Source organism: Cotesia typhae, unplaced genomic scaffold (genome assembly GCF_013202065.1).
Source record: "Cotesia typhae breed Kobodo isofemale line unplaced genomic scaffold, CoteBio_Ctyphae scaffold_13, whole genome shotgun sequence".
Classification (NCBI taxonomy): Eukaryota; Metazoa; Arthropoda; class Insecta; order Hymenoptera; family Braconidae; genus Cotesia; species Cotesia typhae.
Genome location: NW_027423774.1, coordinates 1,364,576 through 1,382,273, shown reverse-complemented (window position 1 = coordinate 1,382,273; position 17,698 = coordinate 1,364,576). Strand labels below are relative to the sequence as shown.

Below are 17,698 nucleotides of genomic sequence, written 5' to 3'. Positions count from 1 at the left end.
TGATTAAATAAAAATACTTTCAAAATCGATCGGTTGAGCCGTTTAAAAGTCCACAAGGACGTAAAATTTTTTATTGTACTTTTAACAATCATTATATTGACAATTACTTTAAAATACTCGATAATTATTGTCATCATTTAATAACAAGATTTTCTTCAGTCATTAATGACAATATAACGATACGTGAAATAATGACTAAAATAAAAATAAAAAAAGATAGTATCAAACGAAAAATAAATTCGGTTATCGAAAAATTGGGAAAAAAATAAAAATTTTGTCATTAAATTGTTAGGATTAATTATTTCTATTTTTTAATAATATAAGAACTAAAATACTAGGCATTGCTTGTTATTTGCTCAATCGTCAAAATTGACTAAAAGTTGTACAACCATTTTTTTATTGATAAAAAAAAAAAAAAAAAAAAATAACATAATTTTTTTGTTTTTGACAAAAGTATTCGGTCTTATTTAAAATGAAGATTTATATTAATATGGCAATAATGTTAACTTTAAATTGTATCCATTCAAATTCGTATATTATTCAAGATCAAGTAAGTAGACAATTATTAAAAAATTTTATTTTCATATTTTATTTTATTCTGTAATTTCTCAACATTCATTCGAACAGATTATAGAAGGAAGATTCTTCTACGAGTGTAATGCAAATTCTGTGAACGTTGAATTCGTTCCTTCTCCGTTATTTCATTCAACACTGAGTTTCAACAATATTTTTAACTCCAAATGCTTTAAAATATTTAAAACTAATGAAATTGCAAAAATGACAGTCAACTTTAATGACTGCTCATCTGGATCGAAAATTCTTACTTTGATTATCACCGAAAGTCACAATGATCCTGCGATTCATTATTTGAACCGTCAACAAATTGATTGTCAAAACAATTGATTTTTATATATTAAAAAAAAGTACTCATTGTAAAATAACTTTGAGTGCTAATTAAAATTTTCAAGTTGATATATTTATAATAAATATAAATGTTGAAAATAAATTTAATTTTTTGTTCATTTGATGGCCAACACGGTTACTCTTTAAACGCTGAATAAATATACATATTATAATAAATTTTAAATTAATTTAAAATAATATAAATATAAATATATAATAATTTTTTTTGTACACAGAAAAAAGAAAAATAGAATTGTAAAATGTAATATTTAAATTGAAAGCTTTGAAAATTAACATTCAAAGTTTGAATTACAAAAATATTATTTAAAATGTAATTTTTTATTTTTTTTTTTTTTTTTTTTTTTCCGTGTAGTTTTATTAAATATTTGATAAATAATTTATAAAAAAAAATTGATTAATAACTATTGACTTATTGTTTTATGTACAAATAATTTTTTTTTTTAAATCATTAAACATTTTCCTCTCTTAATTACGTTATAAAGTAGGTCAAAAATATTTTAAAAAATCAAGTCAATAGATAATTCGTCACATTAGTAAACAAATAATGTAAGCACAGTAATTAACCAGAGTAACATTAAAAGAGACGTACAAAAAAGAAGCTAGTACTACAAAAAAATATTTTTTTTACTTAATTTGAGTTTAATTCTATTTTTTTGTATAACGATGATCAAGTTTCCTGATTCGGCAATTATAATTGTGATTTTTTATTTTTTTTCGATAACCTTAAGTAATGGCTTGCACTATCTGGTAGGATTTAATATTCAATATTGTCATAATTGAAATAATAAATTTACTCATTTAATCTATTTTGTAGCTGAACGATAAATTGACTTATGGATGTTTATCGGAAAGCGTAATAGTCACCTATTCACCTGATTTGTTATTTGTATCACTAATGGTCAATGGTAATGATATACCGGAGTGCAAAAAAAAATTCAAGAAAAATTATGGCTCAAAATTTGAGATTAATTTTAATAATTGTTCATTTGGATCGAAGAATTTTTACTTATCAGTCAGCGAACATGACTATAAATCTATAATAGAAACATCGGCAGAAATTGATTGTGTTAATAAAGTGTAAAATAATAATACTGAAGTTTGTGGTCAGCTGTAAATTTGAAAAAAATTTTTTAACAAATTAATTACAATAAAAAAATGCTTATAAAAATTCTCACTTGTAATTTTTATTAATTTTAACATGTGAAACTTTTTAATAAATAAAAATTTTCAATTAAAAAAATTGTGTTGAAAATTATAAACTGTTAATTTAAAAATTAATAATTAATCTGTATGAAATTGTTGAAATTAATTTTTATTTTAACTTACCAAAGTTATTACGATTGTCGGGAGATAACAGAGGTCTGTTCCCTAAAATAAAATTCAAATCTTCGCGCATGCGCAGTATTCACATAGTTTCGTGTAAAAAAAATGTAGATGGCGAAAGTGAAATTTTTTTGTTCGTTAGACGACACTTGTAATATAGATATTATAACCGAAAAAAAAAAAAAAATCAATTTTAATTAAGATCATACTTCACAGGATCATTTCTGTAGTATATCTTCACATCCTCTCTACTCAATTGTGGAGTCGATACAGCCACGATGACGAGGAATAATCCTCTTCTCTGAGCGTGTGGACGGCTGGGATCTTGACTTTTGTCGAGAAACCAGCCATCGATGACCGTTCACCTCTTGAACTTGTTCAAGAGGCATGAGAAGTGGATATTCTGAGTGGTTACAATAATTCAAAAAATTAAATCCAACAAATTTAAATCATTAAATTAAATATAAAACAAATATTTTTAGCTTTGAAGATTATATGTAAATATATAAAAATTAATTTTATATAAAAATATGTAAATATGTAAAAATAATTATATGTAAATTATATTTAAAAAAAAACATTCCATTTATTAATATAAAGGTAAAAGACTCAATTATTGATACTTGCAATTTTATTTTAATTAAAAAAAAAAATCAACTTGTAATAAATTAAAAAATATAATTTTTGAATTATAAATTTAATAAATATAGTTAAAAAAAACTAAAGAACACGCTTTTATAAATAATATCGAACTAAAAAGTGGAAAATAATTTTAAAAATAAACTCAAAAAAGTAGTATATAAAAAATACTAGCAGAACTGAGAGAAAAGCGTGGGGCGCTCGATATATGAAAATTATGGCACAAGGCGCCCCACGCTTTTCTCTCAGTTCTGCTAGTATTTTTTATATACTACTTTTTTGAGTTTATTTTTAAAATTATTTTCCACTTTTTAGTTCGATATTATTTATAAAAGCGTGTTCTTTAGTTTTTTTTAACTTTTTAGTTCAAAATATTCTTTAAAAGCGTGTTTTTTTAGTTTTTTTAAACTATATTTATTATGAATTATTTCTTAGTCGTTCCGTTTCATCTAATGCTTCGCTGTTACATAGGGCTTTACCCGTCAACTTGGAGCAATCAAATTTCTGGAATGATCTAGAAAGATTCCAAATCGTGTGCAACGGCTGAAATCGGTATGGAATGTTCCTGAAAAGTCTAGAAATTTCTGGAATAATCTAGAAAGATTACAAATAGCTTCGAGATATAACTTCGGGATGGTCATCAGAGGATGACTAGGAAGGTCATCACCTGGGTTCTAGGTTGATAATAATCAAAATTTAAATAATATCATTATGGTAGTCTCTTTATGCAAAGGAGAGTTACATACAAACATGGAGGTGAAGTTAATAAAAGCGTGTTAAAAATAATTAATTTTTTGCAAACATTTTATTTTTTTATTTAAAATAAAATTGCAAGTGTCAATAACTGGATTTTTTACCTTATTTTTTAACTTCAATGATTTTAATGATTTTTTTATGAATTGTACTTTCAAAAAATGTGAAAAAAAATTTTTTTTTCAAAAATTACAATCCAGAATGATCTATTAATATAATTTCAGAAATTTTTTCAACTGGTCCCATTTTTGCAGTGTTTAAATAATGGATATTTTACCGTAAATTCTTTAAAAAAATAATATCGAATTTAATTATTAATAAAATAGGCTTTATACTAGATTGTTTATTTTTTATTATAGTTTACCTCATTAGTTACAAAAGAAGTACATAAAAATATAATATTCATATGTGAATAACTTTCTACTGCTTACAATTTTAAATCGAAACTTTTTCACAATTCTTTAACAAAGCCACTGTCACGTTCATGTCTTACCTAATAAAAATAGAATTATTTTCGATAATAATTTGGAGTAGTAAAATCCAAACTACTACTTATATTTATCAATCGGATGTAATAAAAATAGCTATCGAATATTTTTATGTTGAAAATAAAAAAGTAATTAAATTTAAAATAATAATCAATTAATCCTAATTTTTGATTCATTTACAATACAATAATATTTTGGTAGAAATAAAATTTTTTAAATTTTATTTTATGTTTAATAATGAAATAAAATAAAATTGGCACATATTTGTAAGGCCTGTAGTCATTAAATAAATTTATAAACAAAATTAAATAAATTTTTTTGTTGATTAAAACTTACTCAGAATAAACGTTGTTAAATATTTGAGAAATAATATTAATTTAAAAATGATATTTAATTTTAATATAATATAAAAATTTTTAACTTTTATAATTCAAAATTATTTTGATATAAAAAATTTATAAAAGACATTCTTTAACTTTGCAAACGATTATCATTATCATCACTCAATTCTTTCATCACTCCTAAAAACTACTATAGTATATAATATTTTAGACATGTTTCGTTATTATAAATAACTACAAAATATCAATATATATATATATATATATATATATATATATATATATATATATATATATATATATATATATATATATATCAGTATTTAAAAAACTGAGGAACATACAATTTATTTTTATACATTTAAAATGATTAAAATTTTTAAATAAATCAAAAAAATAATAAATTTAGTTTCTCAGTTTTTTATTTACTGAAAATGGTTACTTTTATATACTTATTTTCAACTTGGAATATTTATAATAAAAAAGTATTAAATATACAAAGAATGTGAATAAAATGCATATCATAATTTTCAATATTAATGAACGTACAAAGTGAAAAACTATACAGGCAAACAGTCCTTCAAGACTTTTTTATATTTTCAACCCTTCGCCATTTGAATATAATAATATTTGTAAAAATGCTTATAAAATTTTAAAAACTTACATTTTTATAAAAATTAAATTTTAATTATTTCGTCATTTAAAAATAATAATAAATAAAATTAATAATGTAAGAAATTTTTTGCCGTAATTATTCAATTAAATTGATATTAAAAAAAAAAATATAAAAGATAATTTTATTTCAATTATCACAACCTATGTTATCCATTAATTAAATTAAATGGCAATCACTGGAATAAAAGAGGAACATCAATTATTTCAATTTATAAAATATTTTATAATGACTAAATTTGTTTTTTTTTTAAATAATTAAAATTTTTTTTTAGTTCAAATTTTTCATTTAAAAAAAAAAAAAAAAAAAACCAAGATATTTGACTTTTTGTAGAAAAAATTACACTCATACATGCAATAAGATATTTAATTTTTGTTAAACGTTTTATATTATATTAAAAAAATTAAATATGATAATTTTTACTTAAGGCAGCGCAACCAGTGAGGCAATATGGTCACGCACCTTAAATAACTTCAAATAGAACCACTACTATCACCAGGAAAAACCATCATGTTTTCCGCTCCATAAGATGGAGTTGGAGAACTTCTTGCATCCAACGATGCTCTACTTGTTGAACTAAAACTACTGGAACTAAGATCCTCATAACTTGCTACCGACTGACTTCCACCTTAAATCATAAATTCATTTTCTAATTATTTATAAAACTAAAACTATTTACTTATTTATAAAACTATATTTTTCCTGTTTTCTAAATCTAATTATTTTTTATTAAATAAATTAGATTTTTAAATGAGAAGAAAAGTGTACAGAGTATGAATATTAAATAAGTAAATAAATAAAAAATTAATTAATACTGAATTAATATTTATTTCTTCATAATAATTAATACAAGTTATAATTGAAGAAATTATACGGATTTAATTTAATTAATTTTATGTACCTAAAACACATTTATCCATCAGTTAATAGAATAATATATTGAAGATGTTGTGTGGAAAAAATTTATTTTAATTTATAGTTGAAGAATTGTGCTTTGATTCTTGTTCTCAAAAAGGACTCAGGTTTAGAAAATCTTTTAAAATTAATTAAATGTAAAAATTTGAAGAATATTTTACAATCTTCCGAATAATCAAGTATTTTCATTACATATAATTGTTCTTAAATTAATAAGTATGTATAAATCACTAATATTAATATTTTATTCAATAGATCAAATCAAAAACTTGAATAAAAAGAAAATGAAAAATATTTTAAAATTCTCAATACTTATTTTTCTGAAATATAGTAAAAAAAAAAAAAAAAAATTTTCATTATAATTAAGAAAATATAAAAATTATTTACAAATAATTCTTGACAACTAAACTCCCATAATATAAAAAGTATCGAATTAAAATAATTACACAAATATCTTTTTTTTTTTTTTTTTTTTTTTTATAATCACTTCTATTTTCGTTTACTTACCGTAATTCTGATTTCGCTTGTATCACAAGTTGTAGTTACAATTGTTATTATAGTCAAGGAAAGGAATTTTACGAATATAAATTTTAAATAAATAAAATTGATGTCACGTTTAAAAATAAAAATCTTATTTAATAAAATAAAGATAAAATTATAATATTTTTTTTTCACACGTAATAATTACAGATTTTTTAGAATTAGCACCGTAAAACGTATATTTTCGAAAGTATTTATGTGTATGTGTATTTTTTCTGTCGTTTAAAAAATAAATTACAAAGCATAGTTGAATACAAGAATAAATTGTAATTATACTGGTGATATAGCGGACGGGAGTGCTTATTTATATTTTTTACGGTACATTAAAATTATATTTCGTTACTTGTTAAAGCTAATTATTAACTAATAGAATTTCCTAAGAAAAAAAAAAAGTTCCTAAAAAATAGAACAGGGTGGAACTGCACAAACAGATTTATTTCAAACTGGTGATGATTTATATAAGCGCTTTTTTTAAGCTAGGAAATTACTTCCTATTACCTACATTTATTTAAAAATTTTTAAATAAAGTCGAACGAAATAATTCAAAAGCAAAATTAAATGAGTAGATTAAAATCACATTTATATTTATAATATCGAAAATTTGACAAAAAAAAATATTATCAAAAATTAACAACAAATAAAAATTTTTAAGGTGAGAATTTTTTAAATTACATTAAACAAAAATTTATTTTTAAAACGTTAAATATAATATTTACTTTAAACAATGATAATTTCTTCATTAATCAAGGTATTATGCCAAAATTAATACCGATTAAAAATGCTACCAATAACTTTTGTTAAAAAAATTTTAAATTTCAATTAACAAAATATATATCAAAGGCTTTACTTTTGACACACAATATAATCTATTAATATTGTATTTTATTTTACTCATAATACAACAAAGCTAGATATATATATATATATATATATATATATATATATATATATATATATATATATATATATATATATTTTTTTTTTTTTTATGAACAATTCAAAATTAATTAAAATCACTCATTAATATAATTTATTATCAATAAAGTATCCATGATCAATTTAACAATTTTTGTTTTTTTGTGTTTTCATTTAGAAATACAGACTCTTCGCTACGAAGGAAAATACTTTTACTTCTGTATTAAATCAGAAAGAAAAAAAATATAAATATATTTAATAACACTCTATATATAATACTTTTTGCAAGATCGCAAAATTAATATATAATTTTAATACTAAAATTATTGAACTATTAAAAAAAAAAAAATTAACTAGAAAAAAAAAAATTTCTTCATAGTCATATAATTTTTGAGATCGAAACTACGTAAAAATTTTTAAGAAATGCGACATTATTTTATAATGCTGACGGATTCGCAGTTAATTTTTTTTTTTAATCTACAATATAATATTTTGAAAATACTTGATTAAACAAATTTTTATTTATCCAAACAAAAACTACTTCGTTGATTAACTATCTACTAACAATCATAAATTATTATTATCTATAATTTATCTATTACAATTGTAATAACTACACTCTAAATCAATTAGTTAATAAGGTTATTATTGTTATTTTGTAATTATTATTATTATTATTAATATTATTATTGTAGAATTAATTTAATTAATTATTAATCCACCCCAGCAACTTGCATCAGTAGTATATAGAGAGCAAAGCTTGCTTTAGGCATGTCTACGCAATCCTTTACTCATCTGCGTTTCTTTTTCTTAGATCTGTTACTTTTCTTGCCTACAGTTGACCAAGATGGAGAAGCAGTAGTTGAATTAGGTTTATCAACTACTTCTTTAACCCCACTGTCCTCTTCAGTATCCATTGGAATTACGTTAGCATTGAGATCATCTGATGAACTTGATCGTTCTGGTGGAATTTCATCATTTGAATCATTTTGTTTTTGTTGATGTTGCTGCTGTTCCAGCGAATCTCCACAACTATTACTAGGTAAATTTTCATCATTATTTTTTAATTCAACGGTAATTTGTACATCTTCTGGTATAGCTACATCTACAGTTTTTTCGATACATTTTTCTGTATCTTTTATACACGGCGTTACTTCCATTGATGAGCTTGTTGAGATCAAAATAGAAGGATCTTCAGTAGAACTACATTTATAAGGTTCACAAGTTCCACTATTAAGGCTAAATTGACAATTTGTACTAGAAACGCGTTCAGAACCTGAAATTGATTTTTTACCACGTTTTTTGATTGGTTTATTTTCACTAACTGTTTGATCTTTTGACAATTTTGGATCATCAATTGAGCATTCCGCTGTACTACTTTTAGTTGTACTAATTTCTGATTTTTTTTTCTGATCTGTTAGACACCAATCAATTCCTTCAGTTGGTCGAGATTCATTTAATGAATCAGATTTAATAACTTTACAACTTTCATTATCAATTTCAATTTCTTTATTACGCCGTGACTTTTTCATTCTAGCAATTGGCATTTCTGGACATGGCTCCAAAATTTTACACTCAGGTATTGTAATACCACTTGCTACTTCCATTTCAGCTTTTTGCATAGCATCTATATCAATAATCTCAATAAGTTTTGATGCTGATGTTTTTTGTACAGTTGAATTTGAACTCTTACTCGTTCTAACTCGTGTCTTCTTGGGTAAGCTCTGAGACGCTGTTGGTTCTATAGATCGATCGGCCGGTTCTACACATCGATCAATTTCTTCAGCTAAATCTTTTTCCGGACTTTTACTTTTATCCCAATTTTCTGCATGATCGTGTGGATTCACGATAACAGTAACATCGGCTTCAGTAATTTCACTATCAATCACAACGACATCTCTACGTTTTCTTGAAGTCCTCGATTTTATCGAGGCTTTACTTATTTCATCATTTGTTGCTGATTTTTTTCTTGATTTATTTACAGGCGATTTTAAACACGGCTGTGGTGATAATTCTAATGGTATTACTGGTGACGGTGATTTATTGAGTTCGGTAAATTCTGAGTGTGCGACATGTTCAAGTTCATCATCTGACGACGTCCCAACTTTACCGGTCGGCAGTGGATAAATTTCTGGTAAGTTAACGTCGTCATTTTGTTCAACGATCAGCGTCTTTGCTTTTTCGTATAATTCAGTTAGCTCTGAAGTATTAATATGCTCAAGATCATCGTCTGAAATAGTACTTTTGCTACTTTTTCTTTGTCGGAACGGTGATGATTCTATTTCATCAATTGTAGTTTTAATTTTATTGCAATCCATTTTATCGTCATAAACTTTCAAAATATCTTCACTATTATGAATATGCTCAATATCATCTTCATATTGATTGAGATACATTGCATCTTTCACACGAAAAACATTAGCCTCGACGATATGATAATCAATGCAATGAAAATCATCAAGCGGTGGTGGTAAATCATATGGTAGGGATGCAATATCACATGCAATTGCAGTAGCAACAGTAGCTTCCATCGGTTCTAATATTTCTCTACAAGTCTCGACAGTACTAATTCGTTCGTTCAAAATATCAGGTGCTCTTAATTCAACAAACGAATCAATGGTTTCAATTGATTTACTCTCTACTACCATAACTTCAGGTTCATCGGCAACAGTAACTACATTTTTAACACTCTCTTTTTTAAACTTATCATCACTCTGTTTCTTCTTAACATCTGTTATTACTTTACTATCAGGTGAAATATTTTTTTCTACTGGTTCAGTTATTTTAGTTTTATTAGGAACACTAGTATCTTCAATAAGAATACTGTCTTCATGTTCACGAATTAAATATTTAGGTCGTTCTTTATTTACATTTGAAGTGCGTTTATTGACCGGTAAATTAGTGGCAGTATTTTTACTAGATTTTTTAGGAGTATGTTCAGATTCTTCAATACTAAATAAATCATTTTTATTTTTAACAGATTTAACTTCTAATTTATCATATGATAATTTATTTTCAGCTAAAATAACATTTTGTTCATCATAATTAACAATGTATTTAGCCGCAGCAAAATTATGTTGAATTTGAGATTCTTCACATTTATTTAAACGATTAGACCAAGAGCTTTCTCGAGCTTGTGTCATAGGACTATTTGGAATCTCACCTTGTTCAGCACAGAGACTCAAACTGGTCGGTATATCACGAAATGCTCCTTCACGCTCAAAATCTATAGCATTGTCTGCAGAATTCATAGTGGCAGCCTCAACACAAAGTGTTTTTTGTTCTTGAACATCCCGGATATTTTCGTCTGGTACACCATCGATAGCTGGTTCACTAGCCGCACGCATTTCAGCGCATATTTCTGTAATATTACGAAGTGAACTGCCCTCAGATTGAAAATCTCCGAGAGAAGCGGGTCCCTCCTCAGCGCATAAGCTCTTAGGAGCATCTGGAACACAATCTTCTTCATCATCAAACTCCTCTCTCGAACTCGCGTCTTCCTCGTCGGCCAAGATAGTTATTACGGTGCCCAGAGGGTTGACGACTTTAGTAACCGGTTGTCCCACCCTCTCAACTACCAATCGCCTCCCTAATAACAGAAAAAGCCGTTGGCAGGTATCAATAACGAAATACGCCCTCCGTTCTTTTTAAATCAAATCAAATTATTCTATTTATTTTATTTTTAATTGTTTTTTTTTTTTTTTTTTTTATCATTCAGAAAATAAAATAAAATACTGAATTTTTGAGAAATTTTTCAAGATGAAATGTTATTTATTCAAGTGTTGTCAGTAATAAAGGGATTTAATTAAATAAATTAATTTTATATATTTCCACAAATAAATATGCAATAAATCGTATATTCTATAAGCAACCTCATAATTATTAAGCAATTGTTTCAAGACTAAAAATCAATTCAACGCTTGCATAGATGTACCTTGCAAGTTCCATAATAAATTATTATTCTACTTTACTGTTATTACTCTTAGCACATTTTATCGAGTTTCAAATTGTTATAATAAATAAAAATTTTTGCGAAAAAAATATGATACAAAAGTACATTCTGAAAAAAAATAAAAAACAAAAATAAGAAAAATTTTTCTTAATATTGTCAATGAATTTCCAAAAAAATGAATAATCTAGCATTTGATTTAAAAACTTTTAGGACAGTAAGAAAAAATTTTAACTAAAAAACGTGCATTTGTATTCATCAATTTTCAATAAACTTATAAAAAATAAACATGAATATTGTAACAATAATATTTTCTTTGTATTTCTAATATGATAAACCTATTTTATTAACCAAAAATTAATTTCACTCAATGGACTTAGAGCAATGTTAAATTATATGGGAATAGCACAACAGGATAAAATAAAATAAATGAACGATAATTTAATTCATGGTAAAAAATTAATTTCTTTTTTCTTAAGGATTGCTAAACCAAGATTAAATATTAAAATAAATTAATACATGTCTAAATTAATTAAAAAATTTATCATACAAGGTAACAAGTGATTGTGATTACATACACATTGTTTGTGATAAAGTGAAACGTATTTTATTCTATTATCTTGGTTTAATAATTCTCATAAAATAAAAATATTTACAATAAAAAAAATCTATCAAGTTAGTGATGAAAGTATCGAAACATTATGATAATAGGAAACAATTTTAATGAAGATACCTGCCTCTGGCCAGTTCTGCCCGTTTTCAAACTTTGTGTTTTGCGTAATATTTAATTTTTCGTTGTATGCAAGAAGCTTTAAGCTTCCTCAGCATATTATTAATACCGAAAACTCGTACTTTAATTATAATTGATCGCTAATGTGATAAAAATTCAAAGTTCTTAATAAATTGACAATAAACCATAATCAATTTTCAAAACTATCACTTCGCATTAAACTAATTCTTATAAATAAAACTTTTAAATATACGTTTAAAAATAGGATACTGCAAAAAAAAAATTATTTAAGAAAAGTAAAGGAAAAAAAAAATTGAATTAATGAAAATTTATCAAATTGCTCGAAGATATTCATTATTAAATTTGGTTCGATTTTTTAAAACAATATTATTCAAACGATAATTTTAATATTAACTGATATTAAGAGAATAAATCATTCATAATTAAATTAATTATTTTATCAATGTAAAAATTCAGATAAATCTTTATAATGCCAATAAATTGTTAATCAAGTTTTAGATATTTTAATTAATAGTAAGTTTGCATCAAAGAATTTTATTATTTTGTAATTATTGAATTAATAAACATACGAACCAAATTTTAATAAGATAATAATCGTACAATCATAAAATTTTCATTAATTAATTATTTTTATTAATTTCCAATTTTTATTTTATTTTAAATAAGTTAAAAATTAAAGTCATTACTATTATTTATCTTTAATCGTGAATTGAACAATGAAAGTATTTCAAAGGACTTTTAGAAATTGGTATGTAATGTAATCAGAAAAAATTTTAATAGTTTGTATATCTAAATTTTTGTTATAATGAAGTTAATCAATAAATTGCTAGGTAATTATCAACATGCAGATTCTTCATGACTTTGAAAAAGAAAAAAAAATGTAGTAATGACTGATTTTATATTAATAGTTAACCACATTGCAAAATTTATGTTACCTGCATAATGTTATTAATACTGAGGTTATTGTCAGGATAATGCAAATATTTTTTTAAATTTCAATCAAGTACGAAAATTCAACAAACAAGTGATAACTGATAATAATCATACCTGGTGCACGATGAGCAGCTGCTGATGTCTCAAGCATCGCCTCTGCAAGATCTTCACGAAGTTGATTTTCTCCATTGCCTATGCCAACACCATCATTTTCTACTGAATTCTCAAAGGTTTCAGTCAATCTCGGTGACTGTTCATAACTGCCTAAAAAATTAATTACAACATAAATTATTAATATAAAGATTTAAGTAATTAATTATTACTAATTAATTTTATTGACAACTCACTTCCTGAGCCATCAATAACAACAGGCACTAAAGGTCGAGATGCAGCATGAGGCATATTAACAGGATTTGATCGTGCTGGTCGAGATCCTCCAATTATTCCGATCTCTACGGCTTCGGATTCTGCCATATTAATACTAAAAAAATTTTTTTATTAATAATAAGTTCATAAATTACCACATAATAAATTTAATAATTTTTAAATAAAGTAATTCACTTACCCACTAGATGTGTTGTAAGTTTTAAACACAAACTGTGGACCCATCCATAATCTACGATGTGGTCCTGCATGAGTTACAATTTCCACTTGACTCAACCAACGATCTTCTGCACTATCTAAACTCTGAACGCTCCTTGGTGATCCAGAATAACAAAACAATGGACTCATTGAAGATAGCGGAGGAAGTATTTCAAAAGAATTAGGCATTCTCAGCAATGGCCACTGCCCTTTTGCTTCGACTTCTAATTCAATTGTAGTGTCATCACATACTTTTTCTTTCGGCACACCTAAAATAAAATTATCGTTAAATTTTAAACATTTAATTATATATTTATGTTTAAATAAATTATTTTACAGTAATAGTAATAACCTGTAGCTGGTTTTGGTTCTAAATCATATTGAATCATATTTCCATGACATGCCATTATGAATAATGAGTCAATAGCTCGTTTAGAAACTTTATTTGTTGACTCTCTTTGTGTATAAATCCATGCTCTTGGTGGTGCAAAACAAGCACAAATTTTTAAAGGTAGTGTTCCATTGTCGTCAGAATGTAACCGTTGTCGTTGCTGAGGTCGACTAAAAAAATATTTTTTTTTTTTTTTTTTTTTTTATATATTTTTCAATTATTTAAATTACTCAATACCCAAGAGTGTTAATTTACCTTGGTTGAGATTGATTATTAGTGTGATTTAACGTAGAAGGTTGACGAATCTGCGCTAATGGATGAAGAATCGTCGGATGTGGATACGGCGGGAGTCTTGGATTAGAATACAGGTAGACGGAAGGTTGCAATTCAACATGAGAAACGGGAGAATGAGACCTTGTACCATCATCAGTAAGACCGGCACTTTTATGGAACCTGGAGAGCCTGTTCACAACATGAGGTGTAGAATGAGTTCTCATACCCACAGGTCCTCCATAAGGAGCCACTGGAAATACATGAGTTGTTCCGCGAACCGTCGACACTGCTGCCCATCTTGTGTCACTTGAGAAAACCATGTCCTAAAAAAATTTAACACATTTTAATTCATTAATAAACATTTAAACAATTAATAACATTGTCACTGTATAGTACAATCAATTAATTTTACCACTATATTTACTTACTTGTACTTTAGCTGTAGTATCACCACGGTGTAAAACATAAAGATGATGCACGGCAGCTAATGTTGGTCCACCAGGGTGAGGTTGTATTCTAAACACATGAAAATCATGTCCTCGTCTATCAGCAGTCATCAAAATAGCTCCTGTTAAATCGAATGTCATAGCAACAATAGCGTCACTATGAGCGGTGAAATGAGCAACCACTGTTTCAATAGCCGGATCATCAAGCTCTTTTTCTTCTTTTGTTGCATGTAAATCTAGTATTGTAACGACGCCAGGTTGTGTGATATCGCTGCCACTGTTATTGATTATCATAGGAGTCACTGAATTTCCAGTTAAACTCGAGGCTACTGTCTCACCAAGTCCACGTAATCCTTTACCCAATGATTTAGCTGCGTACAAAACCGTTGCTGTATAACTTTGTACACCTTCACCTTCACTTCCACCGCTACTGCGTCGGGCGGGTATTAACTTCTTCTCACTAAAAATAATAATATTATTTATGGTAAAAATTTATTCAATACAAAATGTAATTAATGTATAAAAAAAATATAAAATCCATTTTTACCTGTAAGCAAACCATCTTGATCCAAGAGCTACGGGATTAGGATTTAGACCAGGGCACGGGTAACAAGTTGTTACAGTTAAAATATCTTCAAATGTTCGAGCATCAAAAACAGCTATCTTCTCTGAAAATGTAACTACTATTGATCTTTTATTTGCTAAGACATCACAAACAGGATTTTTGAATTTGATGCTTTTCAACTGTTCTCCAGTTCTCAAGGAAATAAAATTAACATTGCAAAATTGAGGTCCAGGCCCAGCAGAATCACATATTGCTATTATTGGTCGTTTTTGTTCATACAGGTCAGCATGATCTTCAGCTATTTTAGGGTCAGGCAAAATTCTTAGAATACGAACAACACTCTGTCTCCACGATAAAACTTCAGTTGCTTCGCCAGATGCTGCTATCAGCCAAACCTTTGGTTGTAAGTAAAAAATAAATGATTAGAAGTACTTGGACATATTTTTAAAAAATATATTTATATTTTATATACCTGTACACCAGTTGTGTACCCCAAAACCAACAGTAATGGTGGTGTACTAGATCCTTCGACATAATCAGGAAAGAAAGATGGATCATTGACATCTGCATACTCGAAGCGAGCCCATGTTATTGATTCTTTGTTGTCTGAGTTAGGTGAACCAGTATACCCCTGAAATAATGAAATTTTTACATTAATATTTAATTTAATTAAAATAAATACTGTTTGCTTATCGTTAACACATAGGAAAATTTATTTAAAATATTATATATTATACTTGTGGAACAATGTCATTGATGATTCCAGCAACACTATCAATTATTGATCGATCACTAATCGGCTGAGGTGAAACTACTTGGATACCCCGATGAAGTCCTCTTCTTGGTGAGTCTGCAGACATCTTGCTTTCATGAATTAATTGCCTATCTGAAACAAATAAATGAAAATAATAAATATTTATAAACGTAATATATTTATTAAATATACTAATAATTTATTTTATATTTCTTAATAAAAAAAAAAAAAAAAAAAAAAAAAAAAAATCATGTGAAGTGAAAGGCTAGTTTACTGAGTAATATTACAGATAAATAATGTAATTTCATAATTATTTAATCGTGGCAAAAGTACAGATTAAATTAGCAACAATCGAGGGCATGGAACATATTTTTCTTGACTCTACCAATGATGCATATTTTTTTTATGTAATAGAACAGAAATAAATAAGTCGTAATTAATAAAGTAATAAAAAAATCATCTTTATAACTTATACGAGATGTTAATGAATAAAAGTGTTCAAATGTCAAAGTTTGTTTCTAATTCCTACGCATGATTCTACATTATATCTTTATCTGATTTAACATTGACGTATCAAGAAAATATTTACAAAAAATTAAACAATTTCATCAGTAAAGTTTAATAACAATACACCTGTTTATTAATTTATTCAATAATAAACAATTTTTGATTATTTAAAAAAAAAAAAAAAAAAAAAAAAAAAAAAGAACAAAGTACAAACAGTTAGTAATATTTGTACAGAGTAAAATAAATTTTTCCAAAAATATACTATTTTTATGATAGATATGTTGTAATTACGTAAAAGTCATCGGGAACACAACAGGTACAATATAGTCAACAAAATGTTCCTTGACATTGAGAAAATGAGTGATTAAAAATCAATTTCGAATGAATAGCTAACTGTGCAACACAAAATCCATCGACTGAAACATAAATATTTAACTATACATTGTACATTTGCAATCTAATAACATCACATAAATTCTACATGATAAAGTAGGAGCCTATTTTAATGTCAACAAATTACTACAGCTGTTACGTATTTTTAAATGAAAAAAAAAAAAAAATAAATAAATAAATAAATAATTTTGTTCAATAAAAATAACATCATTTTTATACACAGTGCCATGAAGAAAATAATAATAATTATTATTATCATTGTAAAAACACACTCGAATAAACGTCGCAATGTAATAATTAAAAATAGACAAACAAGCTCTTGTCATAACAAAGAAACTTCAAGTTCAAACGTCATTTTTAATAACATGAACATAGATCTAAATTAATAGACTGTTTTTATATTAAAAATAACAATAATATCTACTGTACATTGTCAAAAACTTACTTAACAAAAATATTTATATTTCCATTGTGCAGAAATAGATAATCACTATCTGAAATCTCATTGGATTTACAGAAAACAATTATTACGACCTTCTACTGCGTCATACTGTGTTCAACTGACAAACACAATTTAATGGAGTACTTAGTACACTGTATGTACTGCTGTGTTGCAGTGAAAAAAAGAGAGATGTGGTGATGA

General features: G+C 25.8%; 1 protein-coding gene and 1 non-coding gene across 4 annotated transcripts; one reads left to right on the top strand and one right to left on the bottom strand.

Annotated features, from left to right (window-relative positions):
* The first annotated feature begins 2,446 nt into the window (after positions 1-2,446).
* LOC141535559 (small nucleolar RNA U3) lies at positions 2,447-2,659 on the top strand. The gene has a single exon (XR_012480612.1). It is a non-coding gene; the product is annotated as a small nucleolar RNA U3 (small nucleolar RNA).
* A 5,351-nt stretch (positions 2,660-8,010) lies between these two features.
* LOC141535215 (uncharacterized) lies at positions 8,011-17,636 on the bottom strand. Of its 3 annotated transcripts, none has more exons than XM_074255053.1 (11): positions 17,501-17,636; positions 16,139-16,287; positions 15,874-16,032; positions 15,384-15,796; positions 14,819-15,296; positions 14,373-14,713; positions 14,079-14,287; positions 13,710-13,995; positions 13,492-13,625; positions 13,259-13,408; positions 8,011-11,100 (listed from the first exon to the last, which is right to left on the bottom strand). In XM_074255053.1, the coding sequence occupies exons 2-11, from the start codon at positions 16,259-16,261 to the stop codon at positions 8,303-8,305; spliced, it is 5,091 nt and encodes a 1,696-aa protein (XP_074111154.1). In that variant the 5' UTR covers positions 16,262-16,287; positions 17,501-17,636; the 3' UTR covers positions 8,011-8,302. The 3 variants fall into 3 exon arrangements, with proteins under 3 accessions (XP_074111154.1, XP_074111156.1, XP_074111155.1); XM_074255055.1 differs by having other exon boundaries at positions 8,011-10,959; XM_074255054.1 differs by lacking the exon at positions 17,501-17,636 and adding an exon at positions 16,954-17,057.
* Positions 17,637-17,698: the final 62 nt, after the last annotated feature.

What these genes read in the sequence shown, in the direction of transcription:
- LOC141535215 (XM_074255053.1), bottom strand. Translation starts at nt 16,261, where the DNA reads ATGTCTGCAGACTCACCAAGAAGAGGACTTCATCGGGGTATCCAAGTA. An exon ending in GGTACACAACTGGTGTACAG is followed by an intron (nt 15,797 to 15,873) that starts GTATATAAAATA and finishes TTACAACCAAAG; the next exon opens with GTTTGGCTGATAGCAGCATC. An exon ending in AGCTGCTCATCGTGCACCAG is followed by an intron (nt 11,101 to 13,258) that starts GTATGATTATTA and finishes TTCTGTTATTAG; the next exon opens with GGAGGCGATTGGTAGTTGAG.